This window comes from Lepidothrix coronata, unplaced genomic scaffold, assembly GCF_001604755.1.
Source record: "Lepidothrix coronata isolate B3197 unplaced genomic scaffold, Lepidothrix_coronata-1.0 Scaffold145, whole genome shotgun sequence".
Taxonomy (NCBI): domain Eukaryota; kingdom Metazoa; phylum Chordata; class Aves; order Passeriformes; family Pipridae; genus Lepidothrix; species Lepidothrix coronata.
Genome location: NW_016690325.1, coordinates 1,364,718 through 1,384,074, shown reverse-complemented (window position 1 = coordinate 1,384,074; position 19,357 = coordinate 1,364,718). Strand labels below are relative to the sequence as shown.

The 19,357-nt window shown below is 38.1% G+C and overlaps 2 protein-coding genes across 2 annotated transcripts in view; one reads left to right on the top strand and one right to left on the bottom strand.

Moving 5' to 3' along the window:
* Positions 1-1,260: 1,260 nt before the first annotated feature.
* Positions 1,261-18,885, bottom strand: TRMT44 (tRNA methyltransferase 44 homolog (S. cerevisiae)). The gene is made up of 11 exons (XM_017828049.1): positions 18,501-18,885; positions 16,057-16,174; positions 14,965-15,184; positions 13,837-13,905; positions 11,594-11,701; positions 10,113-10,184; positions 7,013-7,119; positions 6,228-6,411; positions 5,181-5,571; positions 4,182-4,298; positions 1,261-1,705 (listed from the first exon to the last, which is right to left on the bottom strand). The coding sequence occupies exons 1-11, from the start codon at positions 18,883-18,885 to the stop codon at positions 1,473-1,475; spliced, it is 2,004 nt and encodes a 667-aa protein (XP_017683538.1). The 3' UTR covers positions 1,261-1,472.
* The window catches only part of ACOX3 (acyl-CoA oxidase 3, pristanoyl), a 34,516-nt gene continuing 34,041 nt past the window's right edge, over positions 18,883-19,357 (top strand). Inside the window, exon 1 of the mRNA XM_017828048.1 lies at positions 18,883-18,984. The gene's annotated coding sequence lies outside the window, so the exon portion shown is untranslated. The remainder of the gene's footprint in view (positions 18,985-19,357) is intronic.

Genomic DNA, 19,357 nt, shown 5'->3' with positions numbered 1-19,357 from the left:
CCAGTTCCCTCAGCTGCTCCTCATTGGACTTTTTCTCTAGACCCTTCACCAGCTTCATTATCTTCCTTTGGATATGCATTTAACTTTAAAAATTTAACCTTTTAAAGAAAATAATAGCCTACCAATCATAACCTGCTCAGGGTGCCAAGACATTCCTGTTATCTGATAAACAGAAACCTCACCATTCCAATATTATTAAATACATTTTCTACTGTTAGAGCAAAAGGCCAGGTTGGATGGGGCTTTGAGCAATTTGGTCTAGTGGAAGATGTTCCTGCCCACAGCAGGGGGGTTTGGAACTAGATGGTCTTAAAGGCTCCTTCTTACACAAATCATTCTATGAATCTATGACAGTGTGGTCTACAAAGCCCTAAAAACCTACACCTACATCTGAAGTCTTCCACAATAGTTCCCCAGAAAGTTGTTCTTCAAACCAACAAGCACTTTGAATCAATATAAAAAGCAAGGAAAGGACTAGGGTCTGACCAAGAAAGCAAGCTGCATGGTAACATGGAAAGGAAGCTGGCAAGTCAGGAAAGAGTGAAATCTCCCTAATTTCTGACTCCCCAGGGCCACTGAGTCATAAGAAACTCTAAATCTTCCTGCTAAGGAATAGACTCAGTGCAGGTAGCTCCCCTTGCAGCTGCAGTACAGGCTGCAGGTTGAGCTCTGGGTGGCAGGAGCTCCAAGGCAAAAGGCCATGAACTGCCAACCCTTGGCATGACCAAGGGCACAGGGAGCTGTGGCACCAGCCAGGGGACCAGACACAGACACGGCAGGAGTCGATGAGACACGGCAGGAGACTTTCGTAGCTCAGACTGTGAGGTTATAAAAGCCCTGGGTTTCCTTTGTTCGGGGTCCCTCCTTGGAGGCACCAGCTTGAGCAGTTATTTTGTTACTCTACCAAGATTAAACTATTTTAAGGATTGCAAGGTCTGAGACTCTGCTCTGGGAAACCTGAGGTAGAGCCAGTGAGGAAACCTGGTCTGATTGTGAGTGTGGGGTGTGTAGGGAGGTAAGGTGGCTTTGGTCCCAGCTCAGGTGATGTGGGTGTGACTGCCAGAGTGGCTCCTGGACAGTCAGAGAGAAAAGTTTCCTTAACGCTCCTTAAAAACATGGAACAAACTAGATAATTTTCAGGGTTTGAAAATGCTGCATCATGTGCTTTTGATCTGACTGAGGATCACAAAGAGTTTCCTAGGAAATTAAGCTTTTAAATTTTATCCTTATACAAGCATGTGCTAGACAAGCCATGACAAATCCAAACATAGAGACATTCTTTACTATACCTTTTCCATAAAAAAATAAAGATTTAGAAATATGGGAGAATTTGTAAACCAACTGCAAAATAAGATGCATAGGCATGTGGAAAACCCCTTCATATTGTACAGATCTTCATGCACTACGCAGTCCCAAAGTTAATCCCAGGTTCAGTGGGATACACAAGCTTGAACGTAAGTGGCAATATTTTATTACTGTATATGTTTTTTCTTTTTAATTATCTGAGACTGCCTTAGCTCCTCAGTTCCATGAGCATATGGGCAAGATTCAGAAGGCAAAGAACAACCATCAGGATGATGAATGAAAAACCAACAGAGACGTGTTTTAAATGCTTCAGCTGAAAGGCGACGCTTCGCTTCAGGTTTAGTTTTACTTGATGGTTTCTCTTTTCTCCAATCACGAATGTGAACTCTCCCATTCAGAACTAAGATTTAAAAACAAACAAAAATGCAGCTGTTAATAGACAGCCATGGGAATTAAACTGGAAAATACTGCAGTGACATTCTGTGAATAAAATACACACATATTCTAAAAATTTGCCTGTAGGTAGGCAAAACCAAATGAGCCATTTGTACAGAAACAGAAAGAAGTGCACAACAAACCAAGACAATATAGACACAGTATAAGGAACAACTGATGGTTTTACCTGAGAGATGTTTTACTGTGATGCTGAATAGTTTGAGGCACCTTTGTATTGTCTTTGTAAAAGTTTGTTTGTTCATTTTAAATATAGCAGAATCATTTAGACTAAAATCCTCCAAATTCAGATTACAAGCCCTGACGAAGTTTCAACTTCAAGAACGATAATTCTTCTGGTGCTCAGAACTTTACGACTCTACATTAAAAATGTGACTACCAGCAAGTCTTCTACTAATTTCACTACACAGTTCATTGACCCAAAAACATGCTGCACCAAAGAGAAGACAAGTCTAATCCTTTAAAGGAATCAATAGCACATTATCATTTGTTAATAAAGATTCAGCACTTCAGGGTTTTTTTAAAAATCATTTGCTGTTAGGACCATAAACTGCACACACATGCACATACACACACACACACACACACACACACACACACACACACACACATACACACACTTTGGAACCTCTGTCAAGTCCTTAAATGTGTAAAGAAAAGGGAAAAAAAGTAAGTTAGGAAGGCAGGAACAAAAAACAGATGAAAGGAGGAAGTAAGAACGGATGAAAAACAACAGTAAAAATGATGAGGGGAGAATCTGCCACTTTTAAGTTGCCATGCTCTATTTTCATATTCTGCTTCAATCACACCTTATGTATCACACCCTTGTAGCTTGGAACAGTTAATCAATGTCATTCTGCAGTCTGATAATTGCTATTCAAAAGGTAACAAGTCCAGTCAGTGAAAGCTGAGTATCACACATTCAGGCCTGGACGAATTCATCCCTCCAGGTTTCCCTGTGATACACAGAGAGATGTGAACTCACACAAAGCCAATCGAGAAGCAGACAAGCTTTAAAACCTCTCTCAAAGAAAGAAGAAAAATGAGCAGATATAGTGCTATATATGATCAAGCATAATTTTCCCCTAGAAAATCAATCCTGTATTGGACAAGATGCCTGATCAAAACAAAACCGTCACAGATCAATTACTCATAAGTCTCTTTTTTGCGTGTCTGTGCATGTGTGTGCATCTGCCTTTCATGTTTTAAAAGAAAAACAATTCAGTAAAGATGACAAAAGAGCTGTAGCCATGTTCTTCTTTGTCCTCTTGGGCATGAGCAATATCCTTCCAGACCACCTGCTGATAAAAGCTTCTTGCTATGGTGACATGCACCTGAGGGAAAGAATCAAATCGTCTCTGCTGAAGCCATGGGGAGTATCCATGTGATGTAAATTACTGAGAAAGATCTGGCCTTAATCCTAGTCTCTCTTCAGAGACAATGTGCAAAAAGCATCCATGCAAATTTAAATGCTTATTCCATGTAACAGGTTGTAAATCTATTTCACCCATTCCTAATGATAGAAATCAAATTCAAACACATAATGAACACAGTGTGATCAACTCTTTTTAACAGATGGTAATTCAAAAGTATTTCAGTATGGATTCACGTTTTATAATTGCCAAGTGTACAGAACTCCTTAGTGGATACTAAACTTAGCAAAGTTAGCCACTGGCAGCGACTAGATTGCATACTCAAGTATACTTGCCACGGATTAGTTGATCAATATTTTACAGCTGAGCTAGAACTGTTGGGATTTAATGCATTTTGAAATTTGAAGCAGCTTTAATACTGACAAAAACCTTGAAAGCAAAGCTACACCTTTACTTCTGCAAAACTTCACACTGACAAAAAACCCCAAACAACAAAACAACTGCAGAAAACACACCACCATCATATTACAGCAGGGGGGGAAAAAAACCAAAAAAAAAAAAAAAAACCTGCTAGGAGCAAACCCAGCCAACCAGAGACTTGCTACTGAGTTCTTTCTGCCATGCTACCATAGGCTACATGAACACATTAAGCTCACAGTTACAGGTTCTCATGGAGGCTAGTTTTATTTCTTGTCACCATTTACACTGTGGGGCTTAGTAAGGCCAGTCTGTCTCAGTTAAATGCTTCAGTGAACATGCTGTGTATTTGACAGCCCCAAAATCATCAATATTTCATAGGAAAAATAAAAATGCTCCAAGTCAAAGAATAGCATCAAATTAGCCACTTTAACAAAAGGGCTGTTTTTTCAGATACAGTCGGTCTAGAAGATTTTGTTGATAGATGGGCACATAAGGAATATTCGGTTTTCCACAGAGGTACAAAAAGCAGTTAAAAAGCCACCACCATAGTAATATTTCAGTTAAGTTTAGTTGCATAAAGAGGAGATAAAATAAATGATTACAGAAAAACAAAACCTAAAACTTCTTTACCTTCAAATACTTGATGATTGTTCTTCAGTAGTGTCTGCAGGCCTCCATATTCACTCTTTAGCCTTTTTAATGTCTCTTTATTTAAGTGTTCTGCCACTTCTTTCAAAGAAAGGCTTTCTGCAATAAAAATGTAATGTAAACATTAAAAATTTACATATATAAAACCTTAAGAAAATTTAACTTATATATTGGGTAATGATTATGAGCAGAATGTAAGAATTATCTACCGGTACTGCAGCAACTTTGTTCTGGCGATATTGGGTATGATATATATTTTACACGTACATTGTCTGTAAAATAGCAGCTTTCATTCTACAGAACTCAAGACAGAATTTCCACAGTAAGACACTTTTAATTTTCCCTGCTTTTTTTACAGTAGCATGTAGCCCTCATCGCAATAAGCACTGTTTATAGGCATGTAGTTAGAAGAGAGAATAACTCAAAGGATATTCTGCAACCTTAACATGATAAACTACAGAAAGGAAATAATATAAACAGGAAAATGGAAGATGATAATAGTATGAACTGACTGGTCATAAAATTAACAGCAACTTCTATTCTTTTTGTTTGTAAGACTAAACTAAGAATTCCTAATCATCGTAACCAAATGGCATTTCAAAGCACTTCTTACATAATTCTTACAGAATTACAGCTAATTATCATGTGAATATTCAAGAACTTAATATTCTCCGCAGACAGATGCAGTGTTTTGTTTTGGAAAATGGGGAAGAGTTGTGGGGTTTACTTTGGTGTGTTTCAATAAAAATGGATTCTCTAATACTATTTAAGTGTAAATCAGAATAAAAGCCTCACACCAATTTCCAAATATTCTTCTATGTGCAATAAAACACAGCAGAAAAAAGCACCTTTGATTGCTACTGTACCTGTTTTGGTATTTCCTAAAAATCTATTTCACTTACTGAATTTACAAACATATGAATTCATTGGAAAAGACATGTTCCACCAGCAAAAGATAGTGTTAAGGAAAGACAACCTCACCTCCTTGATTCCAAGAATTCATATTTCCACCCTGCATATTTGAACATGATTTTTGGGGGGTTGCATTTAGCAGCAAGTTTGCCACATTGAGAACCACTTCATCTACAAACTCCCGAGGGAGGGAAGCACAGTTTCTGATTTGTTCCACTTTTTCTCTGGGTTGAAATCCAGGCATCCAAGTGGTACCAGCTGTCTCAGTCTCATCTGCAGGAAGTTCTGAGCCTGCTTCTTCACACACACCATCACAGTGGTCCTTATGATTAAATCCAACTCTTCTGTCACACGTGATGCCAGTACAGGTCCGACGATTGTTAATAAACTGTGTTATCTGCTTGTCAATCAGAGCAGATTCTGTAGGTGGATAGATCCTATTTTTTCCAATCAGGCTTACCTATTTTAGTAGAAAAAGGTAAATCACTACACAGAGTCTCAAACTTACAGTCCCCCAACCTTTTCATGTTTCTGCAGGTTTCTCACTGCCTACAGGAGATACCAATGCAAACACAATGCTCATTAACATCTGAGGCACTTTTAATTCTAGTTTTTGAATACTGGTGCCACAGAAAAAAATACAGTAAACAAATCAAAATCAATCATGCTATACAATCACAGAGCAAAAGTAATTTTCCTGACCCTCAGATTATTTACAAAGTTAAAGTTGGACACCTTTACCTATCTGAGAACATTGCACTTTGAATTTCACCGGATTTGAAGAACTGCAAAATTAAGTACAAATTAAGTACAAATAAACAAGACAGGTAGGTTTTTTAAGTTTTCCATCCACATAGTGGCATAAGAAAAAAATCAAGAAACTTTCCATTCCTTCCTGTTTTTAGGTTTGTACCTACGACATGAAGAGTAGAATACCCAAGAAAACAGGGAGCATTTTCAGTCTCTCTTCAGAGCATATTGTATCAAGTAATGCAGCTGACTATGGTCTGATCGTACAATAACAATGAACAAACATCCACATGCTTCAAACAGCCAGTAGATTTAAAAAAAAAAAAGGAAAAAAAAAAGGCAAAGCTCTACAGAGTCCAAAATTACCCTTTTTGTTGATGGAATTCTAAGGCAATCTTCTTCTACATGAAAGCCGCATACAAATCCCACTTGGGCAATAAAATCTAGATATTCTCTGTACTGAGTTTTCTTGCTTTGTCTTCGGCTGTATTTTCCATGGAAATCAAAGAAACAACATGGCAGCACAAAGTAGCAACATGAATAGGAAGACCTACAAGGAGGATAAAAACCTGCTGATGTTATTTCAGAAAACACAAAAATTTAACAAATAAACTATCAGATAAAAGCAGTAATGAAAATTTTTATTAAGTGACAGAGCTTCATGCAATAATACTTATAACTTCCTCTTTCAGTAGATCTATTAGTTTAACCAAAAATACTATTTCATAACATATTTGCTGTAGCAAATTACTGTGCCAACCTGGTTTGCAGAACTAAATTTCTAGACAGTAAACTACTGCTGCTGGTTGTAAAGAGAGGAACAGTTCAAGGGAAGGTAGAACCATAAGCTCTTATTTACAGAAAAGAACCCACAAAACCAACAAAAACCAACAAGAGATTCACATATATGAAGTTTTTGAACTTCAAAACCAAAATGCTGCACTGAATTCTATTGCTTCTCCACAAGAAGAGAAACATTTTGTAAAAATAATAAATTGTCATCAAAAGAAGTGAGTCTTGCAAGGTGTGGCAGCAAAAGTGACAGTTTTTACCAAGCCCACATAGGTAATTATGAGGGAGTTGTTTGTTTCCTTTTGCTTGTTTGGGTTTTTTAAATTCCTTCCCTCTCACTCCCCTTCCTCCACAAATACCTAGCTGCAATTACGGGTATCCATGGTGTTAATTCATCTGAATGGTTTCCTATGAGCCAGTCAGTGTCTGGAAAGAGATGACTGTCACCTGGCACGATTGTAGATTCCTAAAACACAAAACAATACATTAAGTGAATTCTATTACAGGTTTCTTTAAAGCATTTTATTTGTTAGTAAAGCATTGCGCAAACAATATAAAATATTAGCTGACAAATACCAGGTGAAGGAGAATCACAGACACCAACAATGTTTTCCTCAATATGAATTTTTGCTAGGTAGTAATTTTTTATAGCTACACAGAAGTAATTTAGCAACAAATACCCACAAACATTGGTCAGAAAAGGAGTGGAATAACAACTATGATTAAGATATGTGGCACCCTAAATATCTGTAAACAAATATCATACACTGGATTACAATTTCTCGCCAATCTCCTTCTGTTACATGTATGTCTGGACTCAATTTTTCAGGAAGTCACTTAATTTGCTATGTTTTACAGTCCCTAGGACTCACACAGCAATTAATCAGAACACAGATGCACTGTTATCTTCTCTTTCACAGATGCTTCCCAAATCAAATCCTAACATACAAAACAACACTCTTCACATGCTTTCACATATAATAAACCTAATCCAGCCTAACACTTTCTCCTCTTGTCCATGTTGCCATTCCACCTCCTTCCAAGTTGTGTCAAGATCACCTTATAATACATGTTAAACCAGGAGCAAAATTAGGAAACAATAGGTTACAAAAAGAATGCTTCTTTGGTGACCTTTGGAATAGTATTTTGCCTAATGGAAATTCGATATATATGAATTGAGAAGACAACAGCAAAGAAGTCTTCCTGCCACAATACTGACCCACAAATAAACTCAAGAACATCCTATCCTGACATTCTTAAAACAAAACCCAAACAAAACCCAAAAACCCCACAAACAATAACAAACAAACAAACCCCCCAAAATAAAACAAACAGGATGAATTCTTTATACAGGTTAAATTTCAAAAGTTCTAGAGTGCCTTTAATGTTTGTGCCTCACAAACATGTTTTCTCACCATAAACTAACTTCGGCAAAGAAAGGACTTAAAGTTATTAATACCATGGAAGTACACACTCTTTCCTGAAAACATGTATGAATCTTAATTATTGGGCAGATTTGAAACAAGTTTTAGATTTGAATTTCCACAGACCTTCAGGAAAAGTTCTGAAAATTATGCTTATACTCTTTTCTTATATAGAAAATATATGTTTTACAAGCTTAAAATTCACATGTATATTTAAAGTAGTACCTGCATAGGAATTTTAAAAACAAAACCAAACAAAAAACAAACCCAAACATCCTATTAAGGAATTTCAGAAATTTCAGGCTATCTCTGGTTACATTTCAATTCCTCCTTAAGGATCAATATGGTGATTATTGTTCACTTTAAAAACTACATCTCTGATCATTTTTAGTTATGTATATACATTTCTAGATAATGAATGTAACAAATTTCTCTCTGGCAGGTTACTAGATGTTAAACCAAGTCTTGGGTAAGTGTTTTCTTAAGGTTGATTGAACAAATTACTCATACTTTACATTTCAGTTTTGATCACTCAATTTAGGCACAGCATGAATTACCAGTGCCATACTCCACATTTTGTCACCCATAATCAAATTTGTATTCACCCTATCTGACAGCAGTTTGGCAATACAGAGTGACACCTGTTACACTCCTTTATATTGCTAGTTCTCTCTACTAAATGTCACAGATGGCAATATCCATCCTGCAACTCATGCTTTAAGTAAAGATCAAAACAAAATACGCTTCAAGGTAACAACCGGCTGTGAGCAGGTGCTTTCTCCTTCTGTGACTCCTCTGGCTACAGGAGTCTTGCAAAATCATTTAACCCTTCCTGCTCATTGTATAACTCCTTCCAGCATAAACCTGCACTTTCCTCATATGCATATTTTTTTATATTTTTACAGTTTCTTTGTTTCTGTCTGGGCAAGAAAAGGAACGTGTAACACACAGGAAAAGAGAAGACGCTGTTTGGCATTGCCAGATGTGACTTAATGTAGTAGTAGTGATGTAGTATAACAGGTATGAAGGAGCTCCACAGCTTGATGTTTTGGATTGTTTCTTGAGGCATTTCCGTAAGATCTGTTTGCAGACTGTAGCAAAAGAACATGGCAGTTTTGGCAATCTGTACCCAAAATGGTGGGGTGGCAAAGAGAGGGCAACACAACATTGTGCACTGCGAAAGCTTCACCTCCCATCTGTGTAAACTGCTGCTCTTTTGTTGATTTAGTGTAAGTTTTTAGCATCCAAAGTTATATCAAATTTAACTTTAAACAAAACTATTAGAGAATAACTGTAGGTGGGGAATTATTTTACTGTACTGGAAGCTGACAATTTTTGAGAGAACACAGTGAGAAATTTTAGAGTCTAGAGAACAAAAAAATCAGGAACACCTCACCTCCAAACGGAAACTGTTCATTGGCACCACACTTTAACAAGAACGCCTGGAGTCAAAGTGAATGTTCCTGTGCTCAAATTCATCCTGTTCTCATAAAAATGCTAATATGGAACTTGAAATATAATCCCTCTTTCAGACTCATTTTCCTGTTCATTTTTGAAGGCTTTTATATTGGCTCATTTGAGGTTCGGCAACAATTTTGTCACCAAAACAGCACATAGCACTGGAAGGTCATCACTTTCAAGAAAAAGACACTCAAAATTTTCAATATTATTATCTTTTATGAGCTACAGTGGTGCAAATAAAGCTGCTTAATATTGATCTGCCAGTAAAATCAAAGCTTGTTTCATAGTGTGCATGTCTGTACATGCAGTAAGAGATCATGTTAGTCTTCCCAGCTGAAAATAAGCAAGTTGCAAATATGCAAGGGTACGACACCATATTGCTCTCATAATTCCCTTTACAACTTACTTCACAGCCCCTCTGTATATGGATGGCATCATACCAAACCATTGGGTCACTTTAGACAGCTGCCTGTAACCCAATATGCTTCATTACATTTGCAGCAATACAACCTGAAGCAATGAACAAAAGAATAAATTTACAAAACAGTAAGACTGACATACATTTGCATAATACCTCTAAATGAGTTTCTGGTCCATACATGTCCCATATTTTTCTTCTCCTCACATCAATTCCTCTACCTGAATGCTGGAATATTCGAACAACAAAAAGTGTCATTTCAAGTACTACTTTTAGCAGAAATTGTCAAACAGGCTCACTAAATGTACATATTAACAGTGATTATTTCATTCATGATAAAATTTAAGACAAATAATGAAATGCCGCTTTGTCATTTCAGGTAGAAGCTGAATACTTTTAATCCCTTCTTTCCCTTCAAAATATAAAGGGAATTACTTGGAAACCTTAAGAATATATCTGGTTAAAAATTTTACCAGAGCACACCTACTGAGACTGCTCTTGAAAACCTGGATCTCCACAAATGTAGAAGCAGAGGTATCATTTTTTGTTTGTTTTTAAAATACCAAAACCTTTTATAAGGTGAGTACTACTGTAGCTCCCACAGGGCTCAGAGAAGAGTGCTACTCTAAGCAGTCCTTAGTGGAGAACCACCTTTCAACTATCAAAGTCCAAACACATTTTTTCCTGTGTGAATTGAAGAGAAGAGGAAATAGACTGGAAACTAAAGCAAGAAATGAAGAATGTGTAAGTATTTGAACTTCAAGAACCTTGTGCAGAACTAACCAAAATTGATTACTAAAAAAGTTTCATAAAACTCTCACACATGACTTTTTTGACAGTTAATGTTTGTCAGCACTCCAGCAGTGATGAACTAATGATGAATGAAAAGAAACATCTACAGGGAAAATAGCGCCTTGCAATAGACACAATTTTTCTGGCCACACAAGAATAGAAAGCTTGTGTTAGGAGAACTTGGGCCAATTTTTACCACCAATGAAATTTATTGATCTAATAGGAGATATTCATTTCCTTTACAAAGTGGAAAATGCAATTCTCTGAACCAGACAGACCCAACTTCCCTCGGTTTCGTTTAGTCTCACTGACCTATTTTTGTTGTTGTGTCAGAAACTATGCATCAAGAAACTATGGCATTGCCACATTTTCATTCCCAAAAGCACAGCATATTGTTAGGCATTTTCAATTAACAGATGTCAGGATTGTTTTTAAAGATACAGAAAAACATCTTCAGGAAACTGCAAGTAGAATTCAATTCAAAAATAAGTTCATGAACGCCATGTTGTGAGAGAGAATCTTCATGTCAAGATTCCACATTACCCTTCGCTTTTTTCTACAGCAAAACTAAATTAGACCACCATTTTTAATTTCCCCCCCTTAATTTCTTACCTCAGAAAAAACAGCCTTGAACTGACACAAAATGTACTAATAAAAACAGATAATAAATGAAAGGTTTCTAAAGCTCTGCTAGGATTTTCTCTTGGTGAGAGTGACAAAATCCTATTTTAGTGAGATAAATTGACTGTATTTTGGCTATTTGCATGCCAGATAAAAGGAAAGCGTAATAAGAATATTGACTATCTCTAGTTTTTAATCATTATTTTAAAAAGCATTCTATTTACCCCTTCATTGTTTAGAATGTGAACCAGTAGACCATTTCCACATCCAAGGTCTACAAATGACTGTTTCTTAGTCAACCCTTTTTCCTTTCTCTCTTCTTCCCAAAGAGTCTAAGGCAAGAAAACAAAATATTTTAGATTTCTGCTCCCAAGTTTCCCTGAAAAAAGAAGCAAAAGGTTATCGGAAATTAAAGGAGAAAGCTGGGAATGCAGATGTGACAGAAAATATTCCCTGTACTCACAGATAAAATAACTTTAGAGGAAAAAAAAAAAAAAACAACAGAAAAACATTGAAACCGTTTATGGAGGGGGCAAGAATTATGTTGCAAAATATCAGTTTCTAAGTGCTAAGCACATCCTCCACTCCCTCCTGAGTCACTAGAAGTTGAAATTAATCGGGGCTATACAACTCTGGGCTAGAACCAGCATAAATGTAAAGTTGCTAAAACAATGGGTGCAAGAGGAGAACAGTGGGAAGCAAGGGAAGGATCAAGTAAACTTCAACAATGTCTCTGCAATTAACACCCCGGAGGCGTTTATATCCACTGTATTTGTGGTGGCAGAGCTGAAAATAACTAAAATGTTCTTTGTAATCAGTTGGTGATATATCAGCAAATGTAACCTCCTTTTCTACTGAACAAAGCAACAGTGAGTCAGCTGCCCCAAATTCTGCATCAGCTACAGGGACCCCAAAGCTTTCACCAAAATTCTAGTCCCTGCCCCATACATTAGTAGTTACTTTTACATAGGTATGTAATTCATAATTAACAACTGGCTATTTCTCTGCAGAACACGGATTAATCTCTATCACTGTCAAACTTTTTCCTTCAATGAGAAGTTACAGAGCACACATTCATCAACTCTGCTCTCTCATTATTCACTATGATTAACAAAAATCTACAAGAATATTTAACTATGAAAATTAATATTTGTAACATTGTCTCTTGTGAATATATCAGTTTTGCTAGAGGGAAAGAAGATGAAGATAATCCATGAGATTATCAGGCGATGTTTATGTTTTTAAATTTACCAATCATTGCACTTTGGCACTTTAGGCAGTATCCCAGAAACCCCTAATCATCTCCTATGTAGATCATACCTATCCTCCAATTCCTCCAGAGTTTTTCCCCATACAAACTGAACAGCTACTGCTTTGGTCATGCCCCCAGACACAGGTGATTGCAGAGTAAAATGAGGTAACATGTAGACACCATAAATCCATAACAACTTGACACTGGACCTACTTTCAACCAACTACTCTCAACCACTTGTTTAATGTACTTCTAAATAATGAGTTATTCTATAACATCATATAGATACCTGAACATTTAGTAAGGAGGTTAGGTTAGTTTTCATTTATATAAACTGTATGTTGGATGAACTTAATAACTTTTTAAAAACCACTGCTACATCAGCTAACATACGTTATCACTGTAAACCAACATTCATGTGCATAAAAATGCTATCGCTACAGAAATTTCTTGTGGCTACAATTAAATTCCTAATTTACAACATCTAATATTAACACAGTGGTAAAAATGGTAAAGATGAGTCTATTACACAGCTCTTTCCACAAGACAGTGTCTAAGGCTCTGAGGGGTTAAACAGTCAACTATCAAAATTAATTAGCCTTTAGGAAGTTCTGTAAATGATCTAACTTACTTACAAATACTGATTTAAATAGACTCCAGAGGAAGAGTTCAAGGCAGACATGCTCTTACCACACTCTGGATGGCAGTAAAAAATATTTATGTGCCTATACAGCGACCCATTTTTGATGCTTTTTATAAAACTGAAGTTTCTAGTGACTGCAGGTAGCAGAATTTTCACAGAATCTAAGTATGTAGGTGTCTTAGAAAACTGCACCAGGCATTCCCAGCATCTATAGTTGGCCTTATTACATTTGAAGATGAGATTTGAGCTGAAATTTTATCAGGGAAAGGCATAGCAGTGAAAAACCTTTAACATAAAATTAACAAGTGATAGAAAAACATATGAAACAATCACTCCTGATCTCCAGTTGGTCCAACCAACCACTTCTACATCAGTGCTTTTCGCTTTATCACTTAGAAATAAATACATCTTGTCTGTGTAGATCATCAATTTTCTGCAACAGAAGACTGCAAATCTTTACCATATCTTTACAAAGAAGTTCTTGTTTCCTTCTAAACTGATTTTCTTTAGAGAGGTTCTATTATTAGGAAATAGAACCTTATAGAACATTATTAGGCAAAGCGATTCCATACCAGCAAGTAAGTAGCAATGGCAACATCTTCATAAACAAATTTCTCAGGATCTGTCACTTCAGGCCACACCTTCAGGAAAAAAAACAGAGAAAAAAATGGAGAAAATTTATTTTCTTCATCATCCAAAATAACTAAAAAATGTTACAGTAATCTGGATACTCATGCATTCATCCACTTCAATAGGTTTCTGCACCTCACGAATTCTGTATTTTAGCCTCATTAAAAACATACACAAAGAATGTAAATAAAGACTGTTTGATTTTGTGAGTCACACGAAAGAATGATGGTGTAAAGAATGTTCTCATCCAAACAATAAAGTTTCCAAGAACATTATGGCTCCATATGTGCAGGTCACGAGTAAACTGCTGCATCTGTTCTGTAATAGATCATGTATGTTCTGCTTAACTCTCTCAGGAGAAAAATGCTTATATTTTTCCTGTGCAACACTGTTAACATGAATGTTTATAGATTTCTTTTCACAAGGTAACAGATATAGAATTACCCTGGCACAACAGAACACAAAGAATCAAAATCTGATGTAGGAAGTCAGAAAGCTCAAGTATTATCCCCAAGGATTATTTTCTAAACAAGGAATTGAAACAAAGACTGAAATGCTCAACTCTACACTAATTCTACTGCAGATCTAAAGCCTGAACTACCAACTTACCTAAAAGACCAATTCTCCTCTCAAGTATATCTTTCTGTTAGTACAGAAATATCAACAGTAAAACCTTCCAACATTTTCACAATGTGTTACAAAACACATATATAACACATACTAAGATATCATACAAATGTCAGAAGAGGATTAGGAAACTTAACCTGCTTGCTAACCAGTGCTGTTTACAGAGTCTTTCAGGTTTTGGAGAAGCAAGTGCTTTATTTGTGCCTTCTAATGTGGGTGACTTAGTATTTATTCCACTGACCTACTGCTTACTTTTTAAAACAGGAGATACATTCTCAAAAATGTCTAAGTCCTCCAAATATATGTTGTGAATTTGTCTCTAAATCTTGCTTTTCAAGTTCTTCCAAATACTGAATTTATTTAGTGACAGAAGCAGCTTCACTACACAAACAATGAAAAAAGTTATGAAAAGATATTATTATTGTATGTATTGCTAAATTTACCTTTACCATTTCTTTGTATTTTTCTTTGAGGTCTTGATACACTTTGCTGTACTTTGCTACAGAAATGAGTGAGAGTGTACTTTTAAACTCACTGGGCTTTTGCTCCACAGACCATTTAGCCAGTTTGGACAAAAGTTCATTTCCAAGCCACGCTAGTTTGGGGTATGCAATTCCATCTGAAAACCAATCCTCTGGAAATGGAGCTACAACAGACACAGACCTTCAAACAAACAAATAAACAATTTTTAATAAATACAGTATATTTCATTATTTCAGCTACCTCAAAGAGGGAGAAAAAAATGATTAAGTGGAGAAATCAGCAAATCAAACAGAGATATAAAACTAGATAGGAGAATAAGGAAATACATAATTTACAAAACCAAAAGGAAAATAAAACAATGAAGTTACTGAATAACGGGTTAACAGTCTCCCCTGAATTTTGTCAGCTCATTATCTGTCAATTCAAACACTGTACATGAGAGTCCATGCTGCATTTAACACAATGAACGAGGACTCGCATATGATGACCAACCAGATTTAACAAGATAGCCAAACACTAAGTAGCAAAAGTCAGTTTATGAAATTCATGAGAAAAAGAAAAGGAAAATTTAGAAGAAAAACACATCCATTGGCACAATCCATTATTTCATCTTCTCTAACTTTATTCAGGTTTCATTAGAGCTACATCCTCAGATGCTCAGGACCAAGCTGCAATGTCACCTTTCAGTGACTGAAGCTCAGTGGGTTCACAGCAACTCCAATTTGACCTCAGCCCTACTAACACCCCCAGAACCTGACTTTTTTCACAGGCATAGTTAATTCCTCATGAACGGAATAGGCATATTTTTTTCTAGACCACACACAGCTACAGTCAATGTATATATTCAAAGTTGAAATAGAGCTTTGTGATACTTTGGGTATTGTAGATGTTTCTTTTTACAGAACACTATGCACTCAGATCACAACACTACTGCAATTTACCAATCAAGCAGGAAATTACATAAACCAAATTGCCTATGTGCCAATACTAAGCCATTGTGTAACTCTTGCAATAACTCACTGTTTGCTTTCCCTCTCGGTCCCAGCACTTACCACTCCTCATCTTTTATGTGTTTAAGTTGAATTTGATAAATATTGCACTTCTTAATCAGGCATTTTCCTTCACTGTTTTCCTCCAAAGGCAGAAAGGTCACAGTTCCATTGTAAACATCTAAAAAGATATGCAAACAGTGGTATATTATTCCATCCTGGTTCGCACCAAGATGAACTTTTGTCTCCTTACTATGTTAAATGCAAACCAGTGAGATCTAGGACAACACAGGAAAAACCACAATGCTAAAAATAAATCCGTTTCTCATTGTGCCTGACATCCAAAAACTGGATGGTTCGAATTCTCAAAATTTAGCATTCTGTTGCATGATATCTTCAAAATACCTAAGGCTGCCCAGCAAGAGTATTCATTTTACTTTAACCCAATTATTTTAATAAATTAAAAGCTAGCCAATGAAACTTTTCTAGCACAAAACTGCTGCTTTCCCGTATCCCACAGTAAATCCAGAATCCTGGGAAGCAATTTCAATCAAACAGAGACTTACATATCACTCCAGTATTAGATAAACAATTGGTGCAATATTAAAAAGTAATCAATAATATTAAAAATATCTATCAAATTTGCCATGTGCAAACATGGGATCTATTGCATGATTATAATTAAGCATAGCTGTGTTTCCCTTTTGGCATCATGCAGCTTTCCCAATTTGAGTTCTTAGACTAAGCACTGTGAAAAAACACATTATCTATCCCTAAATTAGTAACTCATAACTCTGAAGGAACACTGCCTGGGAAGACCTGCTTTTAGGTTAAGGTGCATGTGTGATGTTCCTACACTGAGTGATGTTCAGCAACCACACTACTGATGGATTTCAAACACTAGAGATTTTGAAAAAGTGAATCTAAAAGCATTCATTATATTCCATATATCTTACAGCGTGTATGCATTACTGCTTTATAAACTAGTTGCAAAAATCTTTTTAGCTATTGTTTATGCAGGGCAATTTCCTCTGAATAACTTATTAAGTTCTCAGTTTTGCAAACAGTTTTTCAATTGCTATTAAAACAAACATTCTGGCAACTACAAATGCTATATTGGCTACACAACCAATTTTCAATGGGGTCCAAAATTTTCTGAGTGCAACAAGAAAGAATAATTAGCAATAGAGGAAACATTAAGTCTTGCTGTCTTGTCCCATCTTTAGCAATCCCATCCCTGACATTTTTTCATTTTAAACATATTAATTAAAAAAAAATTCTTACAGATAGGCTCTCTAGATATAGCTCAGGAACACCTTTTAACATCAAAAGAAAAATTAAAACTGCAACACAGACTTTTTTTTTAAATTTCCCTATTTTTTAAGGCAGCAAGAAAAAGGCCACAAGAGCATCCAAACACAGCTGTCACCCATCTATGACTACAGGTCTTTCTGAATGGTAAATTTAATTTTTTCTGGAATTCTGATTCTTTTCAAAACATTACTACTAGAATTTAATCCACATCAACAGGTTTTTCCAAAATTTATCTTAAAGGAGATGTCAACCTCTATTCTTTAAAACTTTGTTTACATTAGTAGGATTTACTGCAGCATAGTACGGTCATACAGTGTCAGAACAAAACAAAGGGAAAAAAACAAAAATAAGACAAGTGCAGCTTCATTTTTAAGCAACATTAAACAAGAAGAAAGTTGATACAAACAGTTAAACTTGGCCAGGCAGGTGACACAGCTGCCTCTTCTATTCAGTAACAAGGCTAGTGAAGCGACTCAAGCACAAGTCCTATGGGGAGAGGCTGAGGGAGCTGGGGTTGTTTAGCCTGGAGAAGAGGAGGCTCAAGGGAGACCTCATCACTCTCTACAACTACCTGAAAGGAGGCTGGAGCCAGGTGGGCATCAGTCTCTTCTCCCAGGCAACCAGCAGTAGGACAAGAGGGCATGATCTTAAGCTGTGCCGAGGGAAGTTTAGGTTGGACACTAGGAAGAAATTTTTTATGGAGAGAGTAATCAGACATTGGAATGGGCTGCCCAGGGAAGTAGTAGATTCACCATCCCTGGAGGTTTTCAAGATGAGACTGGATGTGGCACTTAGTGCCATGGTCTAGTAACCACAGCAGGGTTGGATCAAGGGTTGGACTTGATGATCTCAGAGGTCTTTTCCAACCCAGTTGATTTTATGATTCCATGATTCATTTTCCAACACTATCATCAGTCCTTACAAGCCTGGAATTAGGTTTGCACTACAAGCAGCTTTTGTGTGTGGGCAGCCTACTCATGACGGGAGCTCAAGAGTCCTGCAGGTGTTCGACCCCTGTTAATTTGCGTTTCAAACTGCTGCCTCTTCCCAGCATAACAACAAAAGATAAAAACAGAAGATAAAGGGAGGAAAAAAGTGGTATTTATCCCATCTGCCAGACAATCTCTGACGGGACAGGTCTGCCGCAGCCCCCGACCCACCATCCCGCCCCCTCTGCGCCGGGCTCCGCTCACCTTGGACCACCAGCTCCCGGGCCGGCGGGGCGGGCGGGCGCCCCCGGGGCAGCAGCGTCCTCAGCAGGGCTCGGAGCTCACCCGGCCCGCCCCAGGGCCTGAGGGGCGGCGGCAGACACAGCTGGCCCCGCACCTCCCTCCACAGCCGGCCCAGCTCCGCGGCCCCCGCTCGCCCCTCCTGCCCACCGCCCACGGCGGCGAAGGATAGAGGTGCCTCCCCGCCCTCCCCGAGCGCCACCGTCCCCTCCGCCTCCACTGCGGCCCCGCACAGTCGCCTGTTGGCCACCTGCGGCTTCTCCAGCCACACGCGCACGGCGGCCCAGAAGCCGCGGGGCAGCGCGGCCCCGCCGGGGTCCCGCACGGCCGCCGTCCCCACCGGCCCCATCCACCGCCCGCTGCCGCCGCCGCGCCGCGGGAGGAGGAGGCGGAGCGCGTCGCACGCTGCTCCCGTCAGTTCCCGAGGCGGGGACGGCGGCGGTTCCAGGTACGTAGCTCTCTCCGGGCTATGGCTTTGAGGCGTCGAGCGCCGTGAAGGGCGCGGGGAGAGACCCCGCTGCGGCTGGAAACACGGGGAGCCCTGAGCTCCCGGCAGCGAGTGAGGCTGCAGGGTCGTCACTGCATTTGTAGCACTGTTTGGGGAAGGTCTGTGTCGCTGTCACAGCCTTCTTGAGAGCGGACTCCAGACCGGGAACTCTGATAGTCCCAGCCGTCCGTCTCTTCAAGGAAACGTCTCGATACATTTTGTGTACATTTCGTACACAAAACGTAGTCTCTTTCTGCTTCCTCTGAGCAGAAGCGAGGCCCTGCCGTGAATTCAGGCAGTTCAAGTAGCGGCTGTGCAGTGAACCCTCAAAGGG